General features: G+C 39.3%; 2 protein-coding genes across 4 annotated transcripts; one reads left to right on the top strand and one right to left on the bottom strand.

Moving 5' to 3' along the window:
• The first annotated feature begins 925 nt into the window (after positions 1–925).
• Positions 926–17190, top strand: psmc6 (proteasome 26S subunit, ATPase 6). The gene is made up of 14 exons (XM_086060669.1): positions 926–1040; positions 1465–1544; positions 2140–2179; positions 2260–2312; positions 3147–3214; positions 3730–3844; positions 4153–4240; positions 4339–4400; positions 4477–4600; positions 9840–9901; positions 15834–15954; positions 16499–16579; positions 16674–16745; positions 16826–17190. Exons 1-14 carry the CDS (start codon positions 956–958, stop codon positions 16942–16944), a joined length of 1170 nt encoding a protein of 389 aa, XP_085916795.1. The 5' UTR covers positions 926–955; the 3' UTR covers positions 16945–17190.
• cgrrf1 (cell growth regulator with ring finger domain 1) lies at positions 6477–25117 on the bottom strand. 3 transcript variants are annotated; one of them, XM_086060672.1, is made up of 7 exons: positions 24894–25117; positions 24037–24173; positions 23067–23274; positions 21784–21931; positions 21579–21686; positions 18549–18656; positions 6477–17129 (listed from the first exon to the last, which is right to left on the bottom strand). In XM_086060672.1, the coding sequence occupies exons 1-7, from the start codon at positions 24995–24997 to the stop codon at positions 17079–17081; spliced, it is 864 nt and encodes a 287-aa protein (XP_085916798.1). In that variant the 5' UTR covers positions 24998–25117; the 3' UTR covers positions 6477–17078. The 3 variants fall into 3 exon arrangements, with proteins under 3 accessions (XP_085916798.1, XP_085916796.1, XP_085916797.1); XM_086060670.1 differs by lacking the exon at positions 6477–17129 and having other exon boundaries at positions 17186–18656; XM_086060671.1 differs by lacking the exon at positions 6477–17129 and having other exon boundaries at positions 17187–18656; positions 23067–23244; positions 24894–25116.
• Between the last annotated feature and the right edge of the window lie 92 nt (positions 25118–25209).

Raw genomic sequence — 25209 nt, 5'->3', positions numbered from 1 at the left:
AAAACACCTTCCATACAGTGTCAATGTTTTTAGCTTGGCTGTTTGAACAATTTTATTGATTATTCAAGCCAAAATGTTGTACTTTGTACATTTTTTATGCAGAGCTTGCTGATGAGTTGATTAAGATGTGTTGGAGAAAGGAAAAACCTGCAGGACTCGGGCCCTCGAGGACCGAGTGTGGACACCACAGGTATATATACTAGCTGAAGTGCGCATCTCGACGGCACGGTGCATTATGGGTAGCGGCGTGGTGCATTGTTAAGGTTAAACTACCAAACGGTCATTGAAAATGAATTGGATCCAACGGAATGAGCTCTGATTGTAAAATTTCAACCGCTGGAAAGTTGCTTTTTTTTTATTAACATACATAGCATGTTATTTACTGACTTTTGGGGGGGCTGACTTGCAAGCTTTAAAGTGTACAGTTACGCAAAGACTGTCACCACTCTAATCTCCGCCATTCAAATGCTGGGTAGTTGGTAGCCTAGCTTTTTTTCACACGCATGCACAAACTTTTTATTTATTTAGACTAGTGTTCTATAACTCATGCATGTTTTTTTTGTTTTTTTTTTATGTGGGAGGAGGCCGGAATACCTGCAACTATAGGGAGAACATGCAAATTCCACAGAAAGGCCAGAGTCTGAATTCAAACTACCCAACCGTAAAACTGTCTGGTGGTGGATGCACTAGCGGGCCATTAATTTACCACTAAACACATTATTTTCCACAACTGTTTTCACCCAAAATAAAAAATCAATAACTTGACAGGCTACAATCTGATAACATGAGAGAAAATAATACATACGAAAAGTAGAATGAAAAATGAAGGTTTATTATCAAAAGTATATGTTTTACTAATTTACTACTGAAGAGAAGTGCGGAAACGTCAGTTCCCGGCGCTGGCCAGCAAAAACAATCAGTGACGCTGCTGATACCCAGAATCCATTGCAGCACCATGGCGGACAACAGGGAGAAAGCGCTACAAGATTATCGTAAAAAATTGCTTGAACACAAAGAAGTTGACGGGCGGTTGAAAGAACGTAAGAACCAATTTAACATGTACCTATACGTTAATGATTGTATACACGTTGTGTATTGTGTTTATATAAATTAGTATCCCACAACCAAGGTCTGTTAGCTGGCTGGCTAGCTAGTGCTTTGTCATGCAGTGAGCGTCAAATGGGAGTACAGTACAGTATAGTATAGAGATGCTAACTTGGAGCAAATAAGCCCAGCTACGTTGAATAGAAATAGCTATTACTACGTACACGAATGGACATAACGTCACACTACCGTAGTCGTTTTTGTTTGTTTGTTGTTGTAGTAAGATGTCAAGCTAATATACCACTGCTAACCGGCTAGCCAGCTGTCCACGGATCCGTTCTACGTTTTTTGCTTTTGGGTTCCATGTCTATTTATTTTGAAATTAAAACGCTGATTCCCCGTTCCCCATTTGATTTTCAGTGAGAGAACAGCTGAGAGAACAAACCAAACAGTATGAAAAGTCAGAGAATGATCTCAAAGCTCTGCAGAGTGTTGGTCAGGTAAGAGTGTTATTTACAATCATTGCCCAGCAACTAATTCATCCCTTGTATACAGTAGGGAATATAGAGTAGACCATTCAGTTGTTTCCATAGTGCTGGTGTGCTGGGAAGGTTATACAATAGTACAACCATCTGCCAATGTTGTGTTGACATGCTTTAATATTGATAATACTAGAATGTACAATCATTTAATATTTCTGATTGCTGAAACAAATCAGTGTCTACCATTAATATATATTTTAAAAATTGTTACATCATCCTTCTGTTATTTTTGTCATATTTTGAAACTTGTCCAACAGAAATGTGACTAATATTGGCAACTACTCTTTGAAAACCCAATTGCAAAGATGTCACCAGTACTTACTTTGTCCTCTTGTGGTTAAGATCAGGGGATGTCGTTAATATTTGTCACCTCTGGGTGTGAACTTAGTGAAGCCCACTCTTTTGTGATTGTGATTAACGGCTATATAATTAAATTTGACTTGACCTTTAGAGCAACAAATAGGATGGCATAATTGCCATGCAACTGGATGGACATTTTAAGATATTGTTTGTAGGTGAGGCTTAATCACATCAATGCTTATAATATATGCAGATTGTTGGAGAAGTCCTTAAGCAGCTGACAGAAGAAAAATGTAAGCTTGCTAATAAATCAGATATATGCGTCATACTATCAGTCTTTTGATATTAATGTTGGTGTTTTTTTAAATTACAGTCATTGTCAAAGCCACAAATGGTCCACGATATGTGGTTGGATGCCGCAGACAGGTAGGTAGCCAACAGCCCAACACATACTCTTGTGTCAAAAATATATTATCCTCTCTGGGTTTTCTGAACCATTTCTTACTAATGACAGTCAGCTAGGTCTTAAAGCTATTTAAAAAAATTAATAAAAAACCCCAAAAAAACAATAAGGACAATAGGCCCTAAAAACATGAACTTGCCTTTACAGTTGCGCTTGGAAGTTTACATACGGGTATGAAAACTTATGAGCACAGCTTATGTACAAAAGCTAAATGTTGCTTAGTGACCCAAAAATGCTATGAATCGTCACCTTCACATCTCTACTCATGTCAACTTCAACCTCTGAAAATGTCAAAACAATTGCTACACTATGTTGGATTTTATGGACATTAAGCCTTTTTCTCACCATGCAGTGCACTCATAAGTTTACATACCTCTAAGGGTATGTAAACTTTCAAGCACAACTATTTATCAAGTGATCTTGTGATCAAAACAAAAGTTATGGAAACTGATATTGTTTTAAGATGTTTAGTAAATGGTTGGATATATCTAAATAGTAGATGAATAGAACTATTAAATAAATAGTTAAATAGATTATATAAGTACAGAAAAATATTTTCCAACTTCTTTTGCTGTGCTATATTAATTTTGAGAAATCTAGTAAATTATTTTGACAATGCATTACGATTATTTTACTGAGACTCATGAAATCACAAGCACTGACAGTTAACATTCCTTAAACTTGCATGTCATTTGGTGTTTATTGATGTTAAGACAATTAAGTATTTTTGTTTGGTTTAATCAGTCTCACCTTAATTTTAAGAGTGTTGTTTTTAATGGTCTTCTTATTCATCCTAGTTGGACAAGTCACAGTTGAAGCCAGGCACCAGAGTGGCTTTAGATATGACTACGCTGACTATAATGAGGTAGGCTGGATTTACCACTTACTTGAATATAATTTCAATCACATGCTAAAAAATGCAGACTCGCTGGTTGAAAAATATTGTATATGTAATTTCCCTAACAGGACGAATAAAGCATCTATCTATCTAGCAATCTAATGTACACCTAAATACACGACAAAATTAATCCTCATATTTTAGGCCTATCTTTGATTATGTTTTGATTGTCTCACTATAATATCAAAGTCTCTTATAGTTATAGAACTTTCAAATTGCCTATTTTTTGGGGGTCGGGTATAGGATGTGAGCATTAACACGCTCACGTAGAACTTGCATTCCAATTGTCTTTCTTGCTACAATATACATATTTATAATAATTATTATAAAGAATAATTATTAAATAATTATTATAAATTATTATTTACATCTGCCATTAAATATAGGAGGCATAACATCAGGTTGACAAATCCTTACAAAATGGTGGACACAATTGGTGTAAGCTCATTGTGTTTAATGTATTTATTTATTTATTTTTAAAGGTATCTGCCACGAGAGGTGGACCCTCTGGTGTACAATATGTCCCATGAAGACCCCGGTAGTGTTGCCTACTCTGAAATTGGTGGACTGTCGGAACAGATCCGTGAGCTGAGAGAGGTAAAACAATTACAATTACTACTTTGCTGCTACCACTACTACTGTGAGGTAGGCTTATACTGTACCTCAATTTCCTTGAATATGAAAACGAAAACCCATGCTTTTTTTAATGTTCTATTGACAATTAGGGCTAAAAATTTTCATTTGTGTCATTTCAATTGGGTATGTCCGTTATTGTGAATTTAAAGGTAAAAATATAGATCAACAGGTAATTCATGTCAAAATTACTCTGATGCAAAAATAAAATGACCAGAATTTAATTTTTTTGCCACTGAGGTCACCGTAATGATGTGTTGATTTTATGGCAGGTGATTGAGCTGCCCCTGACCAACCCTGAACTTTTCCAGAGAGTTGGAATCATCCCACCAAAAGGCTGCCTTCTCTACGGGCCCCCAGGTTAAAAGTCAATTCATGTGATTCATTCACTAAGTTATTATAAGTCATTGTATTTTTTAACATAATTTTAATTTTGAGAGTCATTGTTTCCCCCGAAGGTACTGGGAAGACTCTCCTGGCCAGGGCGGTTGCAAGTCAGCTGGACTGTAACTTCCTCAAGGTGAGTGTCTGTGTAGAAGTGGTTATGTGAAGTTGTCTCGCTTCTGTTCAGCTAGTGAGCTGATGTTACCTTGCAGGTAGTGTCCAGCTCCATCGTTGACAAATACATCGGTGAGAGTGCCAGGCTCATCAGAGAGATGTTCAACTATGCCCGGGACCATCAGCCTTGCATCATCTTCATGGACGAGATTGATGCCATCGGTGAGAAACATTGATTCTCTGATGAAATTATTTCTTTCTGTATTTTAGCCCCTAATTGCTTTAATTAGGGTATCGTTTAAACCACTTGAAATGAGGTCACATTGGTTTGTTACAAACACTTGCTGTCTGAAACATTGTGTTCATTTGCACATTTTAACTCTTTGACTGCCAGACGTTTTCAGAAAAGGGATGCCGCCAGTGCCAGCCGATTTAAGCATTTTGACTGATCTTTCAAGGTCCACAGAAAATGTTCTGTTTGGACTATGGAAACACACGTACTACCAAATGAAAGATTGGACTTTCATCTTTCATCAGAAAAAAAAAGTTTGTTTCTACCTTATTCCGTTCTTTAGTAATCAACAATAGAAAATGGTTAGTTTGACCCAATTTCGCCTGTTTTGGACCAAAATATGGAGAAATCAAGCTTTTAGTGAAACGATATTATTTCATGCATTCTAGTGAATTTTACACTTCTTTTTGTCCATGAATGATGCCACAAACACCTAAATAGTGCTTTACTTCTATAAAACACTACCACCAAGAATGAAAAAGTGTTTTTTGATAGCAAAATACGTTTATTTACATTCAACAGTGTAACAATTTGACAACAATTTGGCAAACTATTTACAAATGTGTGCAACTGTGGTGCTATTTACAAATATGTGGATGTTTCAACGACAGTTTTTCTTTTTGTAACACTCTCCTGCGTGCAAAGAGACGCAACAGCATTTGCACAACAGATTGCCTCTTCGCGTGCGCCACTTTCTTGCAGGCCGTTTTTTTCCGGGGAATAGCAAGTATATACTGCAGTGTGTCATCAAGTCTAATATCAGGATCATGCTACGGTTTCGTTACGTCTCGCTTCCCCGTGTCCTTCAGTTGCTATACCGGGTGGTAGGAGATGTTCTGATCCATTTTATCCACTCCATTCATGGTGGCATCGTAGTCCAGAAACAGTGTCTTCTCCGTGATCAGACTGTACCCGCTCCTCCGATGAATATGCATTGGACTCGGGGTACTCTTCATTGTCCGATCGAATGTCCGCTTGTGCAGCTCCGCGTTTTCCGGCGTTAGCAGCGCTAGCCGGTGAGGCTTTATGACGAGAGAATAACGGCCGCGTCAATGCTTCCAACTCCGGCGTCAACCTCGGGAGTGACCATCATCATCATCATCAATGTGCATTGGTCGATGCTTTTCGACTACTCTCCATCGCCCGATCGAATGTCCGCTTGTGCAGAAGTACCCGGCCGGCTATTGTGCGCGTTTTCCGGCCTTAGCAGCGCTAGCCGCGCTAGCCGCGCTTAGCCGGTGAGGCTTACTACGTGATAGTAACAGTCGCGCCAAAGCTTCCAACTTTGGCGTAGAGCTCGGAGTCATCATCATCGTTGACATCAATGCGCTTTTTAGTATTGATTGATGCTTTCCGTCTTTGAAAAAAATGCTCAAGCGTGAGCTGCTTGTAACCGGTTGCTTGGTCAGCCATTGTGGCTTCATCAGCCATTGTCTCCTCAACACTCTAGCTCCGCCTCACGTCTTCTACTGACGCCCACGGTGGGCGGCCCATCCAACCTTGTGCAAAGAGAGTCATCGCTGCCCTCTAGGGGCCAAAACGAGTCTTTGACTAATCATATCTGCCTGATACTTTCAGCACAGCTGCCCAAGGCTTTCCTGCACCCGTTTAAAAAAAACAAAAAAAAAACATAGGGGACGTCTTTTAACGTCCTCGGCGCCCTTCCCTAGGTTTATGCTAAACGTTTTATAACGTTTATGGCAGTCAAAGAGTTAATAAGGTCCAATACAAAAGCTGTAATAAAGACGCTTCAATTGAAATAATGCTGCTTTCGAGTGACGTGACACACATAACGCATACCAGAGGTGGGGGACTCAAGTCGCAAATTTTTGGATTTTCCACTTGCCTTGACTAAAACTCGACTTGACTTGGCAACTCAGGCACCAGTGAAACGGAGTGCTGTGGCCACCTCATTAAGCAAGTATCACAGAGGGAGACTGTTACATTCAAATGAATTAAAGGATTATATTTTTTATAAAATCGGGATACAGACAATGGAAACATGCAAGGTTTGCAATTCAAAAGTTAAGAGACATAACTACAATATCTAACTTCATTCATCACTATGAAGCCTACAGCCTCCTGTAAGATAGGTTTGCTTCACAGATAAGCTCACAGATAGCTAGTCAAACATTAGTTAAACTTCATTTAATTAAGAAGGCAGTAAATACACAATACGGACATATTTTATATGGCAGGTACACCATTTGAACTAATGCAAGTAAGTAGACTGAACTTCATTAGGCAACAACCTACAAAGTTATGCCTCTCATTCACCCATTCAGACACACAAATGTATTTGGGGAGGGTGCTGTGGGATTTGAAAGAGGTCCGAATGCGAACGTTAAAGAAGTAATTGGTTCCCGGACCCCGGAATGCCGTTTGGCTCAGCGCGAAGTAGTTTTTATTTTATTTATTTATTTATTTTTGCTGGCTTGAAGAAGCGGCGGCTCAAATTTAGGAGCGGCGGGGTGCTGCTGCTAAATGAATAGAACGAAACGCTGAGGATGGTATTAGTCATGTGGACTTGCTGCACATGTGCTGCATGCACCGTTCATGCCAACCAACCACATAAAGTGACCTCCATAATTACTTCAACTAGTTTAAGGCTTTTAACATACAACATATTATCAATATAGAGATAATAAATAAATAAAAATAAATGCTTATTTAACTGTGACTATCTCTTCACATTAAGCATGAAAATTAATATAGAGTACAAACATGTCTAACAAATTATTTGAAAATATGTGGTGTGACCTTACCTCTCAACAATTTCTTCTCGCTGTTGCACGTAGCTTCAGTGCACCTTGCGGTATAGTTTTCAAGTTGACAACAAAGGGTAGTGTTTCACTTCTCAGAATGTTAGCCACTAAATTTGTATTGTGTACACTGGCTGCATCTGATACTGTTACTTCCTACATTATTGTGAGAATTTTGAAACCGAGACACTGCAATATTTACAATACCATTACATCCCAAGTAACAGCAGATAGCAGGAATGCCCAGACTTCCCTCTCCCCAGCCATTTCAACTAGCTCCTCTGGAGGTGTCCCAAGGCGTTCTTAGGCCAGCCGAGAGTCATATGGCACTTTTCCACTGGACCGGTTCCACACTGAAGCGGCATTATTCCTCGCCGCTGATTTGAGATCGCATCGCCCGGGCTACCCTCAAGACACTAACTAGCTTTCGGCTACTGCTCATGAATTAACATTGAGGCGGAACGCTCACCCCGGCGTTTAATTCATACATACGCTTGTTTGCAGCATTATTTTTTTTTGCTTGCGTTACCACAACATCCTTTTCTGCAATATTTTTTTGGCTCCAATTTAATTTTGGCCAAATGCCGAAAATGCACATTATCCTCATTTCCGGCCGAAATTTTTCGGTGGCAGAATATTCGATGCATCACTAATAAATATAATAATGTTTTACAACTACGCTGAACTATATTTACAATTTACAAGGTACATGTGGATAGATTTGTAATGATTGTGGTTAAAAAAAAATCGCGAGTGTACACCACTTGCCTGGTCGTGTGTTCCAATTCACTTGAATAAGAGCTCGAGCCACAGTTAAATTAAATTCAGAAATAGCGTAGGCAGTGAGCCGGTCATGAAATCAAGATCGCAATATTTCATCCAATGCTGATCCATATGAAATTCTAAATACGGTTCAATGTTGCCGTGACTTGCCACTTGTGAAATGTTATGGCAGAGCCGCACGCACTGCTGGAGTGCAAGCTTGGCTTGGACAGTTCAAAATCAAACGATCCCGCCCCCTTCACGCCTATTGTAATGGAAATGCAATGGCGGCCGTGTAGTGTCGTTCCGTGAGTTGCGGTGTGGTGTGGTAGCGTGCAGTGCGGGGCTAATGGAAAAGTGGCTATAGTCTCTCCAGCGTGTCCTGGTGGGACATGCCCGGATCACCTCTCCAGGGAGGCGTCCAGGAGGCATCCAATCCAGATGCCCGAGCCACCTCATCTGGCTCCTCTCAATGTGAAGGAGCAGCGGCTTGACTCTTAAGTTCCTCCCGGATGACCGAGCTTCTTTAATGTTTAGGAAATATTATTTGTAGCTGGGATCTTGTTCTTTCGGTAACGACCCACAGTTCGTGACCATAAGTGAGGATAGGAGCGTAGATCGATCGGTAAATCGAGAGCCTCGTCTTTCGGCTCAGCTCTTTCTTCACCGCAACGGACCGATACAGAGTCTGCATCACTGCAGACGCTGCACAAATTCGCCAGTCGATCTCCAGCTCCATCCTGCCCTCACTCATGAACAAGACCCCAAGATACTGGAACTCCTCCACTTGGGGCAGGATCTCATCCCCAACCCGTAGAGGGTACTCCACCCTTTTCTGACTGAGGACCATGGTCTCGTATTTGGAGGTGCTGATCTTCATTCCAGCCGCTCCAGTGAGAGTTCGAGTTCACAGCTTGAAGAAGCCAACAGCACACATCATCTGCAAAAAGCAGAGATGCAATGCTGAGGCCACCAAATCGGACCCCCTCAACGCCTCTGCTGCACCTAGAAATTCTGTCAATAAAGGTCATGAACAGAATCGGTGACAAAGGACAGCCTTGGAGGAATCCAACCCTCACTGGAAACAAATTCGACTCACTGCTGGCAATGCGGACCAAACTTTTAACACCGGTTGTATAGGGACTATAGAGCCCATATCAGGGGGCTCTGTACCCCGTACTCCCAAAGCACCCCCCACAGAATTCCCCGAGAGACACGAACTCCTTCTCCAAGTCCACAAAACACATGTAGGCTCGTTGGGCGAACTCCCACGCACCCTCGAGGACCCTGCTGGGTCTCAAGACTTTGCTTCCTCATAGTTAGGTGTGTCGGTAGAATTGAAGAGATCTTCGAAATATTGTCCACCAACTGTCAACGTCCCAAGTTGAGGTCAGCAGCGCACCATCTCCACTATACACAATGTTAATGGTGCAATGCTTCCACCTCCTGAGACGCCGGATGGTGGACCAGAATTCCCTCAAAGCCGTCCAGAAGTCGTTTTCCATAGCCTCACTGCTTGGAAAACAGGCACTTCACAATTAGTTTAGTCAAATCCATATTCTAGATTGCCAACTGAATAGACTGTTATTACGCATTGGTGTACTCTGTCAGTCCAATTTTAACTGTTGCACGTTGTTCCCTCTAGGTGGTCGGCGTTTTTCTGAGGGAACCTCTGCAGACAGAGAGATCCAGAGGACTTTGATGGAGGTAAATGAGCCACTGTCGTGTCTCAAGACTTTTTATCACATGAGCTGCAATGCATAATACTGTGCTAATGCTATAGACATTTAATACGGTACATGAAGTACTGGCTGGACCTATTTTTCATAACAAAATTTTACAACTTCTAGTTACACATGAGGTCAGAACAATTTTTAATTTCAGAGTAGTTCCCTTTCTTCATGCATCTCAACATCTAAAATAACTTGTTAGACTTACAGTAGGACTCGAAAGTATATTTGTATTCAAGTTAGTTTTGCAAACAATTATCGGCTTGCTTATTGGTTATCGACATCGGCACTTTCTAAATTATTGGTTTATCATATCGGTTGACAATAGCATTATCGTGCATCCCTAATACACACAATAAAGGTAATTTAGTCAGAGAACTGTGCTCATAACTGAATACATATTTGGAGCTGTTCCATTACTCTACTGTAGTAAAATAAATGAAAAGAGAGTGAGTGCCGAGCAACGGACACACGAGAGCGGCACTTGTGTAGATTTCACGACCAGCATATGTCAAATAAAACAAATGTTTAAAAATCTAAGTCACAATTGCCACTATTAGAATGGCTGTAGTTATTATGAGCTGCGCTTTCAGACAAACGCCAAGCCACTATAGCACGAGTCAGCAGAGTACGGAAGCATTTCATTTTAATCAAAATGTGCAACATGATGATACCCTTCAAGAGGTGGTAGTCCTTACTACAGCCCCCTGATCACTTAAGAGGAAAGATGCTCAAGTCTCCAGGAGAATACGCGCACTGCTACATTTGACAAGGGCTGGTGCTTGGAGAGCTGAATGACCTAGAATTACTCATAGAGGGGCGAATGGAGGAAAACACAACTTTTGTGATGTTTTTGTAAAGAATTAGCATTTTAACATGGCTAAAAGCTCCAAAAAGTAGATTTTTCACGTTGCTGTCCCTTTAAATATCGCTCCACGGCTCCACCCACAGTGCGTACATTTCGTGAAGGTGCGTAACTAGCACAGGTCGATGGGAGAATCTACGCAGCCACTAAAGTGTGCTGCAGCGTAAAAATTTTGGTTTGAGCACCCCGGAGAATATGCCCGAATGCTTTGCGACGTAAACAATAATAGTGGTGTACGTACAAATAAAGTTTCGACAAAATGTATTAAACTGGAAATGATTTTTGAAAAACGAATCTCATAGATATGTTAGTAACAACCAAATAAATTAGATGGAGCAAACGTGTCATTACAGTCAGGGTTCTTTTTAAGTACACTTTTATTTTTGTATATCCAAGCACAGTGTTGATGTTTGAACTGTGCAATGGCCCACAGTAATAAATACAAGTGTATTTTAGGAATAAAACCTCTACCTTGTTTTTGAGAACACCGAGGTCCACTGTTATTGTATTAAGGTGCTGATCCAAATGGTGGTACTTATAGAGTTACTTTTTTTTTTGTCCCTATATTTTCCACATGCAATTTTATTATAATACATACAATAACAACGTTTTGTCATGATTACTGCATTATCACATTCAACTGCAGTTGCAACTGTAGACGTGTAACATGAAGACGACAATCAATTATTGGTACGTTACGTAAATCAGTGCAGAGTTTATATGCATCAGCATGCCGCCACCGGCAGATGTAAACAATGCGTCATTGGCTTGGAACGATGTTGTGATTATACTGTAACCCATGGGTGTCAAACTCATATTAGCTCAGGGACCGTATGGGGAAAAATATATTACCAAATGGGCCCGATCTGTAAAAAAACAAAAAGGTATATAACTTAGAAACAATTGCTGTCAATTATACGCAGATTTTCCCTATTTGTGAGCCAGCCTAAAATTACGGAGCTCAACAGTAATCACAAAAAATAACACAAATGCAAATGGAACGCGGCAACACTTTGCTTGTGTGGGTTCCGGATGTGTTAAATCTACCTGTTTTGCATGTATATTATATTACAGTGTTCCCTTTTTTCTCGCGGGTGTAACTTTCCAAAAACTACCCGCGTTAATGGAAATCCGTGCTAATTTTATTTATTTTTATTTTCCGTTAATTATATATATTTTTTCGTTTATTCTAAATGTTTTTTCGTTCATACTATATTGTTTTCATTTATTATATATCTTTTAAGGCTAACACCTCACCACACACTTGAAATTAAAATTTTCTCACATACTGTATCTCTTATTTAAATACAGTAGGCCTCACTCTGTGTTCAAACCTTTGTAAATTTTAAAATAATAACAATAAAATAGAAATAAACTAATATCCCAAACATTTAATTGAGAAACAAAAATATAACGGCGATCGATCCATTTGTTGTTTTCCTAAAAAAAAGAATAATTAAAAAAAACACACACACAACAACAAAAAACAGCTGTTAGAAATTACATTCCTAATTTATGAGGCTGAGAAATCCATTTTGACCGAGAAGCTCGGGAGCGGTCTCGGTACAACAAGCTGGTCGGCAGTCGATCCGCAGTGCATACGCAGCCGGTGTAATATGAACAAGCTGGAAATGGAAACAAATCGGCGGAGCGGATCCGCAATGCACACGCATGCGGTGTAATCTAGGGGTGAGCCATTGGGCGGTGGCGACGCACGCTGAAGCGTTCCAGGGCATGAAATTGGGAAACTGTCGGGCCTCTATCTACAGGTGGCGAATGCGACGGGCAAGGTCGTAAAGCGACGGGCCATACACCGTTGGAAAGGTCTCATCGAGACAAATCTGAGGAGGGCTGGGGAGATACGGCCGGCCAAAGACCTCCAGGACACAAAAAGTTACCCCGCCGGCGGTGGTGCATCCCGTCCCATGTCAGCCCTTTATCTCCGGGACGCGGTGCCCACGAAACTCCGCTCGTGGCCGGCGGACCCGCGTGAACCGTGGGGTGGGTGGTGGATGCATGACGCGCTTAGCCGTCAATGGGCACGACTGCATGGTTCGGGGCGGACAATCTTAATTTTAATGATGAAATTATGAGGCAGGACAAATAAACCCATTTTGACCGCGGGACCGCATCGCCACGGTGCCCCCGAAACTCTACTCGAGCGCTGTGGCCGGCGCGGGCCTGCGTGAACCATGGGGCGGGTGGCAGGCGGTGCGCTGAGCCGTCTGACGGACAGCGTATGCATACACTGTAAAAAAAAAAGAAAAAGAAAGAAAAGAAGCACGCTGTAAAAAAAGCACGCCAAAACAGCGAGGCCGCGAAAGATGAACCCGCGAGGAACGAGGCATATATTTTATTATATTATATTATATTATATTATATTATATTATAATTATTATTATATTATAAGGATGTTAATCCTTGTCATATGTATTTGGGCTCCCAGTAATTGAATTTGTGTCAATTTAACACGTTTATTTCGGTCTATGATTTATATTTTTTTAAACATACAAACAAACGTAACATCAGGTTGTGTGTAAAATATTCACATCCAGGACGATTCAGTGTACAAGTTGCATTGCTCATCTGAGGACTGCTTGTGAAATTATGAATTTATATAAATGGAAATGATTAATTTATATGTTTTGATTGTGACTGGCTGATTAATTTTTTTTTTACTCTCCAAAATCGTCTCACGGGCCGGAATAAACCCATTTGCGGGCCTGATCTGGTCCGCGGGCCGTATGTTTGACATCTTTGCTGTAACCAATTATGTGCGTCGCTGGCTGCATTGAGGATTGTGGGATTACTGTATGCAATTTTCATACGGCCATGTTATTTTTTGTTTGTTTTTGTTGAACCAATTTAAGATTAAAAACTGAATTGTAGACCAATTTAAGAAAATTGCTTCAAGTGGTAACACACAATTGAATGAAATAAATCCAAAGTGATCTATTAAAGACCAAATGTGAAGTAAGGTTGGCTAACCATGTTTTTGAGTAGTACCAACGGCTAAAACCATTTTAAGCATATTTTCGTTATTTATTTTTTTATGCAACCCTCCCAGGTTCTTGTTTTGACCCTAGCAACGCCCTTGACAATGAAAATGCTTTTCTTTGACAATCTTCAGAAATTTTCAAAAATGACGTCACACGGGAGTTGCGAGGGCAGTCAGCCATTGTACTGTATTGCTGATTGTCCCCTTGCATTGTCATTCTGTAAGATGACACGGCGCTGTGTGGCGGTGTACTGTTCTCAGTCTAAACAAAAGTTGTATGAGTGGCCAAAAGATAATAGGGCACATAAATGGACTGCTTTCGTCCGTGTGGGAGCATTTCTGCTGACAGACAGCAGAGCAGTGCCGACGTATTGCTTATGCACAGGAAATCCGGCCCTGGTTGAGGACTTGGACCCAAAAGACTCAACTAAAAGATGATGCGAGTCTATTGGGTTCTCATGCCTGACAGTCCGCAATTAGGGCCAGGCTTCCTGTATATAATAGGACATCATGGTGTCACTGCTTTGGCTTCATGGAACTAGAGCGAGTTACACCACAATTTGTGAATAGATGTGCAAGCTTGGGCTAAACGTGTATGCTTGCACTAATGTTCGCCAAGAGTGGCATCATTTCTGAGGAGCCGTACGGGAACGAGACTGACTCTGACAATATTACAATGACGAGAGAGGGAACCTGGCGTTTGATGGAGAAGTAGCCCAGCTGTACATTTCAGATACAGAAGATGAGGACTTTGACTTTTGGGGATTGATCAAAAGTAACACGAGTACATTATTGAATACGTAAATAAAAAACAACCAAACTCAGTTTTGCGCTGCTGCATTTTTAAAAACATACGCTAGCAAGTGAACACAATACTATCGTATGGTTTGAGCTACGTATGTTTAACCATGCCTTAACGGTGCGCTTTATGGTCATAAAAATACGGTAGGTAATCTCACAGTGCTAAATTACAGCACGCCACAATATCGAATTTCAAACAGAAACGCTAGAATAATAACCGCAAACATTTTCAGCATCTGGCTCGTACATATATGGTCTAAAATATAACATGCCTACCTCCTCCTCTTCCTCCAACTCTTCAAAGACTTGGATCTCCTCATTTAAGATCGACCTATCGCGTTCTAAATCAATTTTTGACTGGCTTTGTATACTTTCTGTATTGAGCTCTGCCATTGTTGTCCCCGGTGTGACGTATCACTTCCGGGTTTGTTGGTCGCCAGGCTCTAACTTCGGAAAAACTGTTATTTTGTCAAGTATACAAACTATAAATTATTTTTTTCATGCTTTATTTTTTGGACAATGTTTAATCACTTGTGTGACCCTTTTTGGAATTTTATGAAATTACCTCACATTTGGTCTTTAAATTAATCCAAAGTGAATATATTAAGTTTAAATAATTATGAGTTCATTAAACTTAATATAGTCACTTTGGATTAATCAAATTCCATCGTATGTACCTGAAGTAATTTCATTAAATTGGTCTTAAATTTAATCTTAAATTGGTTCAACAATTCTGTTTTTAGAGTGTACGGACACTTATGCGTGGTATGGTATGGTATGCGTTGTTCCCCCAGTGCAATTTTGACAGACAACTGTGCCGCGCCAATGGGGCAAGTGCGGGAAATATTTACCTCACCATTTCCTTCGTCATTAGCGACGTGGCCAACGGGGATAAGCTCAGTGGATCGGGGCCATTGTCATACATACCAGATCCAATTTTTTCCCTAATATCGGGGCCGATCCCAAGTATCGGGTCGGAGCATCCCTAGTTGGCGATAATAAACTTCATCCAACAATACCATATAACCGATACCACTTCGCCAACCTGACATGGCACGTTGGTTAGATACTTTAAGGTAAAAGTAAAAATTTGTCATCCAACTGCAAATTATGCTTTGCAAAATGTATTATGAACTCTGCTCGGACAAACCGCCCCTCTTATGTTTAGCTAAAGCACTGGGTACTGGGTAACTAAAGTCAATAACTATAAACAGATGATTTTGTGCGGTCCGTGTTTCTTGCCAGCTGCTGAACCAGATGGACGGATTTGACACTCTGCACCGAGTCAAGATGATCATGGCAACCAACAGACCCGACACTCTGGATCCCGCCCTGCTGCGACCCGGCCGACTTGACCGCAAAATCCGTAAGATATCATTGTGGGAAGGCTGAAGCATTCCCACACGTTATTGTGATTTTTATTCTCCACACTTTTTTGCCGTTAACAACTCCCACATAATACTGTTCAAATTGCTACAAAAAATCTCGTGTTTTGGGGGAATATATCGTCTGATTCCACATTACCTACTGTATTCGCACTATTTAACATTAAATATCAACTTTTCCCCATTCATTTTCAATGGGACAGACATTGAACTTTTTCTAAGTATCACTTTCCATGCCCACTTCCATACATATAACTTATTACCTGGAGTCTGGTACTGCTCTGTGGCACTGTTGGTAAAGTGCATTGTCCATTAACCAGGTCATAATTTCATAATTTATCTCTCAATTTACTTCATAAGCATTCCACAGGCATTCAAATCTTAGCACTCAGCTATTAGCATTCAGCTTTCAGCATTCCCACGCAATTTCTCCAGAAATTGCACTTAGTCTAGTTGAATTATTATTATTTTTTCTACAGTCAAATGTAAGCATTACAGTAATTAATGCCTTCACTTACTCTACAGACATCGAGCTGCCCAATGAACAGGCTCGTCTGGACATTCTCAAAATCCACTCCAGTCCCATCACCAAGCATGGAGAAATTGGTCAGCAAAACATCACTTTTCGAATGTGTATGTTTATGCAAACATCAGTAGATGGAAGCTAATCTATCACTGTTGTTGATGCCTTTGTGTTCAGATTTTGAAGCCATTGTGAAGCTATCGGACGGTTTCAACGGAGCTGATTTGAGAAATGTTTGCACAGAAGCAGGTCAGACATTCAGCATTATTTGTTTTGTCTTTGTCCCTCTATGAACGTAACCTTTATCCATGTGGACTTCATGTGTGCAGGTTTGTTTGCCATCCGCGCCGACAGAGAGTACGTAACCCAAGAAGACTTCATGAAAGCTGTGCGAAAAGTGGCCGATTCAAAGAAGCTGGAGTCCAAGCTGGACTACAAGCCTATATAGATCTCAAGTTTTTCATTATTACAAATTCATGTTGTATACGTATGGCCCGAAGAAAAATGTGTTCTTCATGTTTGTGGGAGCAACATTTGGTAAAGTATATTGTCATCAACCAAAGTGACTTTTACTCTTGTCTTTTAGTGGCCACGGTTCTGAGAGATGGTCACTTCTGGTGTCCCATGCAAAACCTGTATAAAACAAACACAAAAAACGTCATATATGGCAATAAACCGTTCTGTTGAAATCTTATTTTTTATATTTACCGCACATTTATTGGAACAGTTTTAACTTTATTCATTGTTTTCACAGTGCATATGAACTTTTAAGTTGTCAACCACAGTACATACAGCAGACCCATTTAATTGGAGCAGTTAACTTGTGAATCTGAATGATATAATTTTTTTTTAGGAATGTTCAATAACACTTTTTTTCCCAGACCAATACCAGTACCAACTCTTGAGTTACCAAAAGTAACAATACCACTAGAGATGATTTTAAAGAAATGCCTATATCACAATATCACTTTTTTATTTCAATTGCATGAAATTATTGGGAATTTTCTGACATAATTTTAAAGAAAAAATATTGGCAATTTTCTGACATAATTTTAAAGAAAAGCCTATATCACATTTTTATTTTAGATTGCATGAAATTATTGGCAATTTTCAGTTTTTCTGATTTCTGGTTCCTGATCGTAAAACAACCACAAGGGCACTGATACTGGTATTGGCTGCCGTCACGAGTATTTTTGAAATAAGGCCTGGTATCGGTACTCGCCCATCCCTAATATTTTTAATCACCGATGTCAATTTGATCAATCAACCAGCAACCATTGACCTACAAAGTGGAATTGAATAAGTAGATTTGACTCTAGTTAATGTACTGGTATTGTAAAATGAACATGCATATTACTGTTGATGCATTCATTTCAATGAGTTTTTCTGTACACTGTTGTACAGATTGAGCCTTTGTCAGCTAAACACAACCATTCATACTAACATACCGTTGGATTAAGGAGACCATGTAAACTCCGCATAGCTACTACACAAATAATTAGTTTTGTCATAAATGTGAAAACACTCAATACACATCAAACTGAAAACCTTTCATAGTAAGAAAAGTACAGTTCTACCAAGTTATACATTTCATTTGAATGTTGCTAAAGTGTCATAGATCCCTTCAGCGTTGAAAGAGATTTGAGAAGGGAAGGGCAAATAAATACAGAAATTAAATTAAAAACCAAACAGACTGTACATCATCATGTTGTTCATAGAAAAGGTATAGCTAAATGGTAGAAAATTCCAATTACTATAATAGTGATAAGTGACACATACTTTACAATGGCAGTTGGCCAACTGATATTTGCATGTAGTTCATTGTTCAGATGCAGCTGGACTAAGAGTCAGGGCAAAGGACTCGTGGATGTAAGCTCTACATATGGGGCAGTGTTTGAAGTGAGAAACACAACCGTCACACACACATGCGTGTCTGCAGGGCAGCAACACTTTGTTGATGGCTGCATTCTGACAAACTACACAGTCTCTGCACTGCCCCTCTGACCAGCCTTTATCATCTTTATCATCGTTGTCATCGACCACTGATGCTACCTTTCCAGCCTCCTCTTCCTCCTCATGCTCAGGCTCGCTGGGACGCGTCATAGGATCAGTACCAGGATGGTCAGATTCTCCACTACTGTTAGCTGACATGAAGAGAGCCTGCAAGTGGGGTTGGAAGATATTGAATTCATTAACTTAATCTTAAAGTACTAAAGTAGTTTGATACCATTAGTACTTATCATACATAAAATTTCCCCAAAAACAATAACAGATTTTTTTTTAAAGACCTATATATCCCAATTATAGCCAATTTCCTTAAAATTGCTTGAAATAAATGGCAATTCTATTTTTTCAATTAGCTCATGAAAGTCATTTTGCATAGAGCACTAATTAGAATGAATTTCAAGAATGAATTTCAAAAAATAGATAAATAAAATGAAACAAATAATCCAGTGGCCAGGAAAAAAAGTCCCAATCAAAATATGTGGTTGTACCACTTCTTTTTAAGGAATACAGTGAGAGTGAGCAAATAATTCAATTAAATACAATTGCTTCAAGTAGTTTAATAATATCTACCATGTTAAGAATTCCTCAAGCTGTTTAATGTTTAATTATATCTTGTTTTGAAATCCTTGCTTTTAATTTGGAAGGCTGCTCTGTATTTCCGTTTCCTTTTCACGTTCTCCGTTCGTCATTCATCTCATAGCAGTGCAGTAGTCAATGAGGATATATTATATAATATACAAAGATCTGTTTGCACTTCAGAGCTAATTAAATTGTTGAGTATGACTGAAGACTCAGCATAAATGAGTACACCCCTACGAAAAATAACACTAAGCAAAATGTCAATGAAATCAAAAGCAATTTTCAAAAAATTGACAAGACTAAATTTGTATAACATCTGTTTAACTTATAACATGAAAGTAATGTTAATAATATACATTAGAGAACTGAATTTTTAGTTTTATTCAAATTAGGGTGATACAAAAATAAGTACACCCCACTGAAAGTCTCTGGAGCAAAGCCCAAAAAGCGCAAATTTTAGACTACAAACGTCTACAGCTGAGTCTAATTATTCATTACACAGGTGTCAAGCAGACTGTTGACTATAAATGGGTGTTACTTAAAGAAAAAAACTTTTCCCATTTCATGCTGTTCGCAATGGCAGCACACGGATGAGAAATGTCACAGGACCTGAGAAAGAAAACAATTTCTTTGCACAACAAAGGTGATGGCTACAAGAAGATCAGCAAAGCTTTACTCATCAGTCAGAATATTGTAGCAAAAGTACAACAACAAAAAAAAAGGTACAAAAATTTAAAAAAGATGGAACTGCAAACATCTCACAGAGACGTCTAGGTCGTCCACGGATGTTAACAACTCGACAGCAGCGTCTTCTGATGGGTGGAAGAAAATCGACATCTAAGTTCACTGCAGTTATCTAAGGAAATGAAAAGCCAAACTAGGTTTCTATTTCACGTGACGCAATACAATGTACACTGCAGAGGAATGGCATGCATGGGTGCCGTCCACGGAGGAAACCTCTCCTAAAGCCCAAGCACAAAAAAAGTGAGCCGATAGTTTGCCAGGGCCCATGCTGACAAAGATGAAGACTACTGGGACTCTATACTCTGGAGTAGGGGTGTTAGAAAAAATAGATTCTGCAATATATCGCGATATTACAGCGCACAATTCTCAAATCGATTCGACATGCGGCCGAATTGATTTTTAAACATAAATTTTTTTGGGAATATTCAACAAAACGTCTTACGAATCTTATATTAATGGAACATAAAGCCGTAATATTTTATTTCAGTGCTGTTCAAACATGAAACAGACTGCAACCTGTTTGTTAAATGCGGTGGCTCAGTTATAAGCCTGAATTTTCAGATAAATAAATACATTTTCCGACAAATCTTACAGTGTACATGTACAAGTTTACTGATTAGTATTTTCTAAATTTGAGTAAAAAAAAAAATCGCAATAATCAATTTATAGATTCGTATTGGGATTAATCGGTATCGAATTGAATCGTGACCTATGAATCGTGATACGAATCGAATCGCCAGGTACTAGGCAATTCACACCCCTACTCTGGAGTGATGAGACCAAGATAAATGTTTTTGGAACTGATGGCTTCAAAATTGTATGGCATCACAAAGGTGAGGAAGGAATACAAGGGAAAATGCATGGTGCCTACAGTGAAACATGTTGGGTTGCATGAGTACTGCAGGTGTTGGGGAGCTGCATTTCATTGATGGCATCATGAATTCACAGCAGTATTGCTCAATTTTGAAAGAAAAGATGCTGCCATTATTCCATGCCCTTGGTCGTTGTGCACTTTTCCAACATGACAATGATCTTAAGCACACATCTAAGGCCACTGTTGGATTTCTGAAGAAGAACCAGGTGAAAGTGATTCAGTGGCCAAGTATGTCTCCTGATCTGAACCCAATTGAACACTTATGGGGAATTATAAAAAGATCCATCCAGCACCCAGTCTCTAAAGGAGGCCATTCTTGAAGAATGGAAAAAGATTGATGCAACAAAATGTTGCCAGCTTGTTCATTCAATGCCTAGAAGACTTGGTGCTGTGATTGAAAATCGTGGAGACCATACAAAGTACTAAATTTATTTTAAAAAATTGTGGGGTGTACTCATTTTTGCAACACCCTTCTTTGAGTAAAACTGAAAAATGTGTAATTAAATGTTTTATTATTAACCTTACTTCCATGTTATAAGTTAACCAGGTGCATATTCAACTTGGTCTTGCCAACATTTTGGAAATGTTTTTTGTGTTCATTGAGATATTGTTTAAAATGTTACTTTTCCAAGGGGGTGTACTCATTTACGCTGAGTGCTCTCTTACCGGAGCCCACTGTAGCGGTCAATAAATGCAAAATAACCTTTTCAGCCTTTAGTTCCTGACCGAAAAATAACCACAACAGTGGGACCGATACCAGTATCGATATTCGGCGCGAGTACCGATACCGTGAAATGTGTCCTGGTATCGGCCCGATACAGACTCATACTTTTGTAACAAAAGTGTGGTCAACTCAACTTGCCATCTTGAAAACATACTTTCAACTCATACTTGTTCCCTTGTGAAGTGAGAAGGTACTGGAAGAGGATCCGTGCAGACAGGCTATATTTATCATCTGGTACGTGAATGACAGTGACACTGGCCACCTGAAAGAAGACAGCATTGATGTGTTCTTACTGTTCTAAAGATGTTTTTGACATCTTATGCAAACCCCATACAGTCGGTGATATTTGAAGAACTCACAATGTTGTATGTTTCTCGGGCTTCTTGTTCCGCCAAGGTCAACACAGCCATGAGAGGATAGCATTGTCTGGGCAATGGGCCAAAATCTGAGAGTCCTTGATCAGCTGGAATACAAGTGTAGCGTTCCTCTCTGTCTTCACTGTTGATACTAGGAGAATCGTGTCAAAGAGCCAAACAATCAGGGCTTCTACAAAAAACATTCACAAAAAAGTTTGACAAAGCCAAAAACATCTATGAATATTTTCCTCCATTGGCATTGTCATTTTCTCTCGCAACTTGACCAATGAGAGAACATATTTCTGTTGTATTATAAATCTTAATAAAATGTGGTCATTCCAGAACAGTTTTGTCAGAGGGGCATTCCACCACAAAGTGATTTTTTTTTGTATTCCTGTCCACTGTTTTTTCTTAAATACAGTAAATAAAAATGAAGAGAATTTACTGTTAGAATAAATGTACATAAGTTATCCCTTATTTACTCTTATAGTATTGCAAAGCATTTATTTAGCGGTATAACGTTTGAATCATATACATTTAAATGATCTGTGAAGAGAGCAGAGCCCCTTGAGAAAGAGCATGGCTCATGCTCCTGCAGCTGCAAAACAGGAACTCTGTGCCCTTATCACAAGATAGTGGCTGAAACACTTTGCGGATGAACTGTTGAACATTGACTGTTGAAACCTTCAACGCCAAAGAAAGACACGTCTGTATTATTATCTGCACAATGACTCATATCTGTGATGGTTGCTGCTGTGTCACCAAACCTTTAGAGCAGCAACAACTGTGTAACCAGGGACCGCCCGAAAATAAATAAAAAGAGAGGGCTCGACAGAATGTGCTTCAAAGAGATAGGAGATTTTAACTGTGCACATCTCTGTCCGTTCTTCGCACGAGCAAAAATAATCTAAGTGTCTTGTCTGTTGTTTATTGAATGTTCTAGGTTGACTGAACCTGACATTTACAACCTTACATCTTACTTCTGTACCAAGTCAATACAGTGTTTGGGGAGCCAATGTGTACTTATATTGTACGATGCAAACAAATAGCTGCACCTCTACTAGCATCCATTACAATTCAACTGAATTAATATCGGTAATTTGGTGAGCATATGAAAAGATGCTGCTACAATGCCCAATTACCTACTCTCACTTTATGCACAATTTTTGTATTTCAAGATTTGATTGCCAGAATTCAATCATGTAGCGATTCCGTAGAACATTTAAAATGCAAATCTTGACAGAATAATACCAGAATCAAAGTACACTGTATTTTAATAAGGATACAAGAAGCTTTGGCAGTGATGAGAGAAGCGGCGCAGAGCCTCCTGGAACTGCTGCGGCGTGCTGAACCTGATGCCACTCTGGTGGGCCTGCAATGCTCGCTGCAGGACACTAACCTCACAACCCCAGAAGCAGCTCAAGACACAGGGCTCCAAACAACATGGCTTCAACCACGCACCATCTATAAGATGTAAACAGTTTTTACCATGACCTGGAATGCAAAAACATACTGCGGTAAAATCTCTCAAGTTGTCCACGAGGAAAACTATTAACCCTAAACGGCCACCATCCTACAAGGGCTCAGATCACTGAGCAAAACTTAATTGCCTTACTACAGTGGAAGTGAAAAGTATGTGAATCCTTTGAAATTCCTTGATTGGTCATACTAGTTGGGTTTCCAATCATGAAATATGGCCATCTGTCCAACAGTTGAAGCTCAAAAGACGAGAGCATTTTCATTTCATTTGGTCATTTGGTTTCAATCTAATCGGAATACAAAGCTCCATGTAAACAATAGCAATGTGAAGATTCATATGAGCACAACCTCAGACAGTTTCATCGGTCCGTTTATGATGTGTGAAGCAATTACATTAATCAGACGCGAAGAGACTTGGTAAATGCATTGGCGGCATGAAGCTTGTGAGTAAAAATTTATTAATTAACCAACCGTGTCACATTTAAAGCCGCAGTGTTCAAAAGCGTGGGGGAAAAAGTCGCGGCTTGTAGTCTGAAAATTACGGTAGATGATCAGAATTTGTTTTATGACCAATTTAAATAATTTACAATGAAAATTACAAAATTTGCAGACATGGAATCAATTCCACACACTTGCTCCTTCCTCCAAGTGTATGGGATTATTATTATTATTTTTTTTTACAAATACAAACAAATTAGAGATCAAACTGCAGAACAGATTGTGCCTAAATATGGAGGTTCCACTGTATTTTTAATGGCTATGTATTGCACTTCTTACCTGTAACAGATGCGGATCCTGAACCCAATTCGAGGGAAAAAGGATTAGTCACCTGAACCATTTGCTTTTCTGGGGTTGGTAGGATGGACTCCGTGTCATCAGAGCTACGCAAGATCACTGGGACATCAAAACCAACCCTGCAAGACATAGCAAAAATAATAATATGAAGTGACTGGTTATCTTGCATTAACCTGGATGAATATTTTTAAACTATCAGATTTTTTTTCTTTTTTATAAACATACTATGAAACATAAATTAGAGTTCATTTTAATTTCTTGTGAAGAAAAATAATAGTCATTTTAATGTCTACTGCAAGTGATATGAGAATGATTTAATGGGGTTAGTCAATAGCTAAATATAGTTCGCTAGTTCATTGTTTACATTCAAACACCAAACTATATTTGTTTCAACCAGAGGTGTCAAAGAGAAAAAGGTTATGAGAGAAAAAAAGACGTGTCAACGAGATTTACATAGATTTACAAATAAGCGACTATCAAATTATCACCAACTATTTTGATAATCGGTCGTTTAGAGACCTTTTTTTTTTACAAAAAAAAATATCTAAATCCTCTAATGAAAGGGTCTTAACTGGGGCTACTCATATTTCTGATTGTGCTTCCTGTATTGAGTCTGAATCTGAAATAAAGATTAATTGATCGATCGACTGAACATTTTGTTCCGGTTCCACCTAGTTTTATATAAACGACATCCCCGTTGTCGTGGATCGAGAAGCTATAAACATAATTAAGAGGAGTACGATCCACCCATACGTTACATACTTATGTCATATGTTGCTTCTAGATATAGACGGTTGCTGTTTACAGTTTAAAGTAACATATGGCGAAACATCACTTACCAGCCGAGAACCATGGCGACAGTAACAACAAAGCACAAAGAAACCACGCTAATATAGAAGAGTGGCGAGTACTCATACAATATGATTATGAAGCCTCCTGCCATTTCCTATTAATTATACGCTACAAGAAACAAATCCCCGAAAACAAAAAAAGAGGAACATTTTACGACTGCCATGACAGGGTCAAGCGTAAACTATGGTGGCCCTGAATGTACAAACTGTAAAGCTTAAAAAAAGAGTTGTATTGACAAACATCATGATATGTTTAGTGATAATATGATTCTAATATACATAATCTTTTTGTAATAAGTATTTA

This window comes from Leptonotus elevatus, chromosome 18, assembly GCF_054856555.1.
Source record: "Leptonotus elevatus isolate MCC_2025b chromosome 18, RoL_Lele_1.0, whole genome shotgun sequence".
NCBI classification, from domain to species: Eukaryota; Metazoa; Chordata; class Actinopteri; order Syngnathiformes; family Syngnathidae; genus Leptonotus; species Leptonotus elevatus.
Note: the sequence above shows the minus strand (reverse complement) of the source record. Positions and strands in the feature narration are given on the sequence as shown.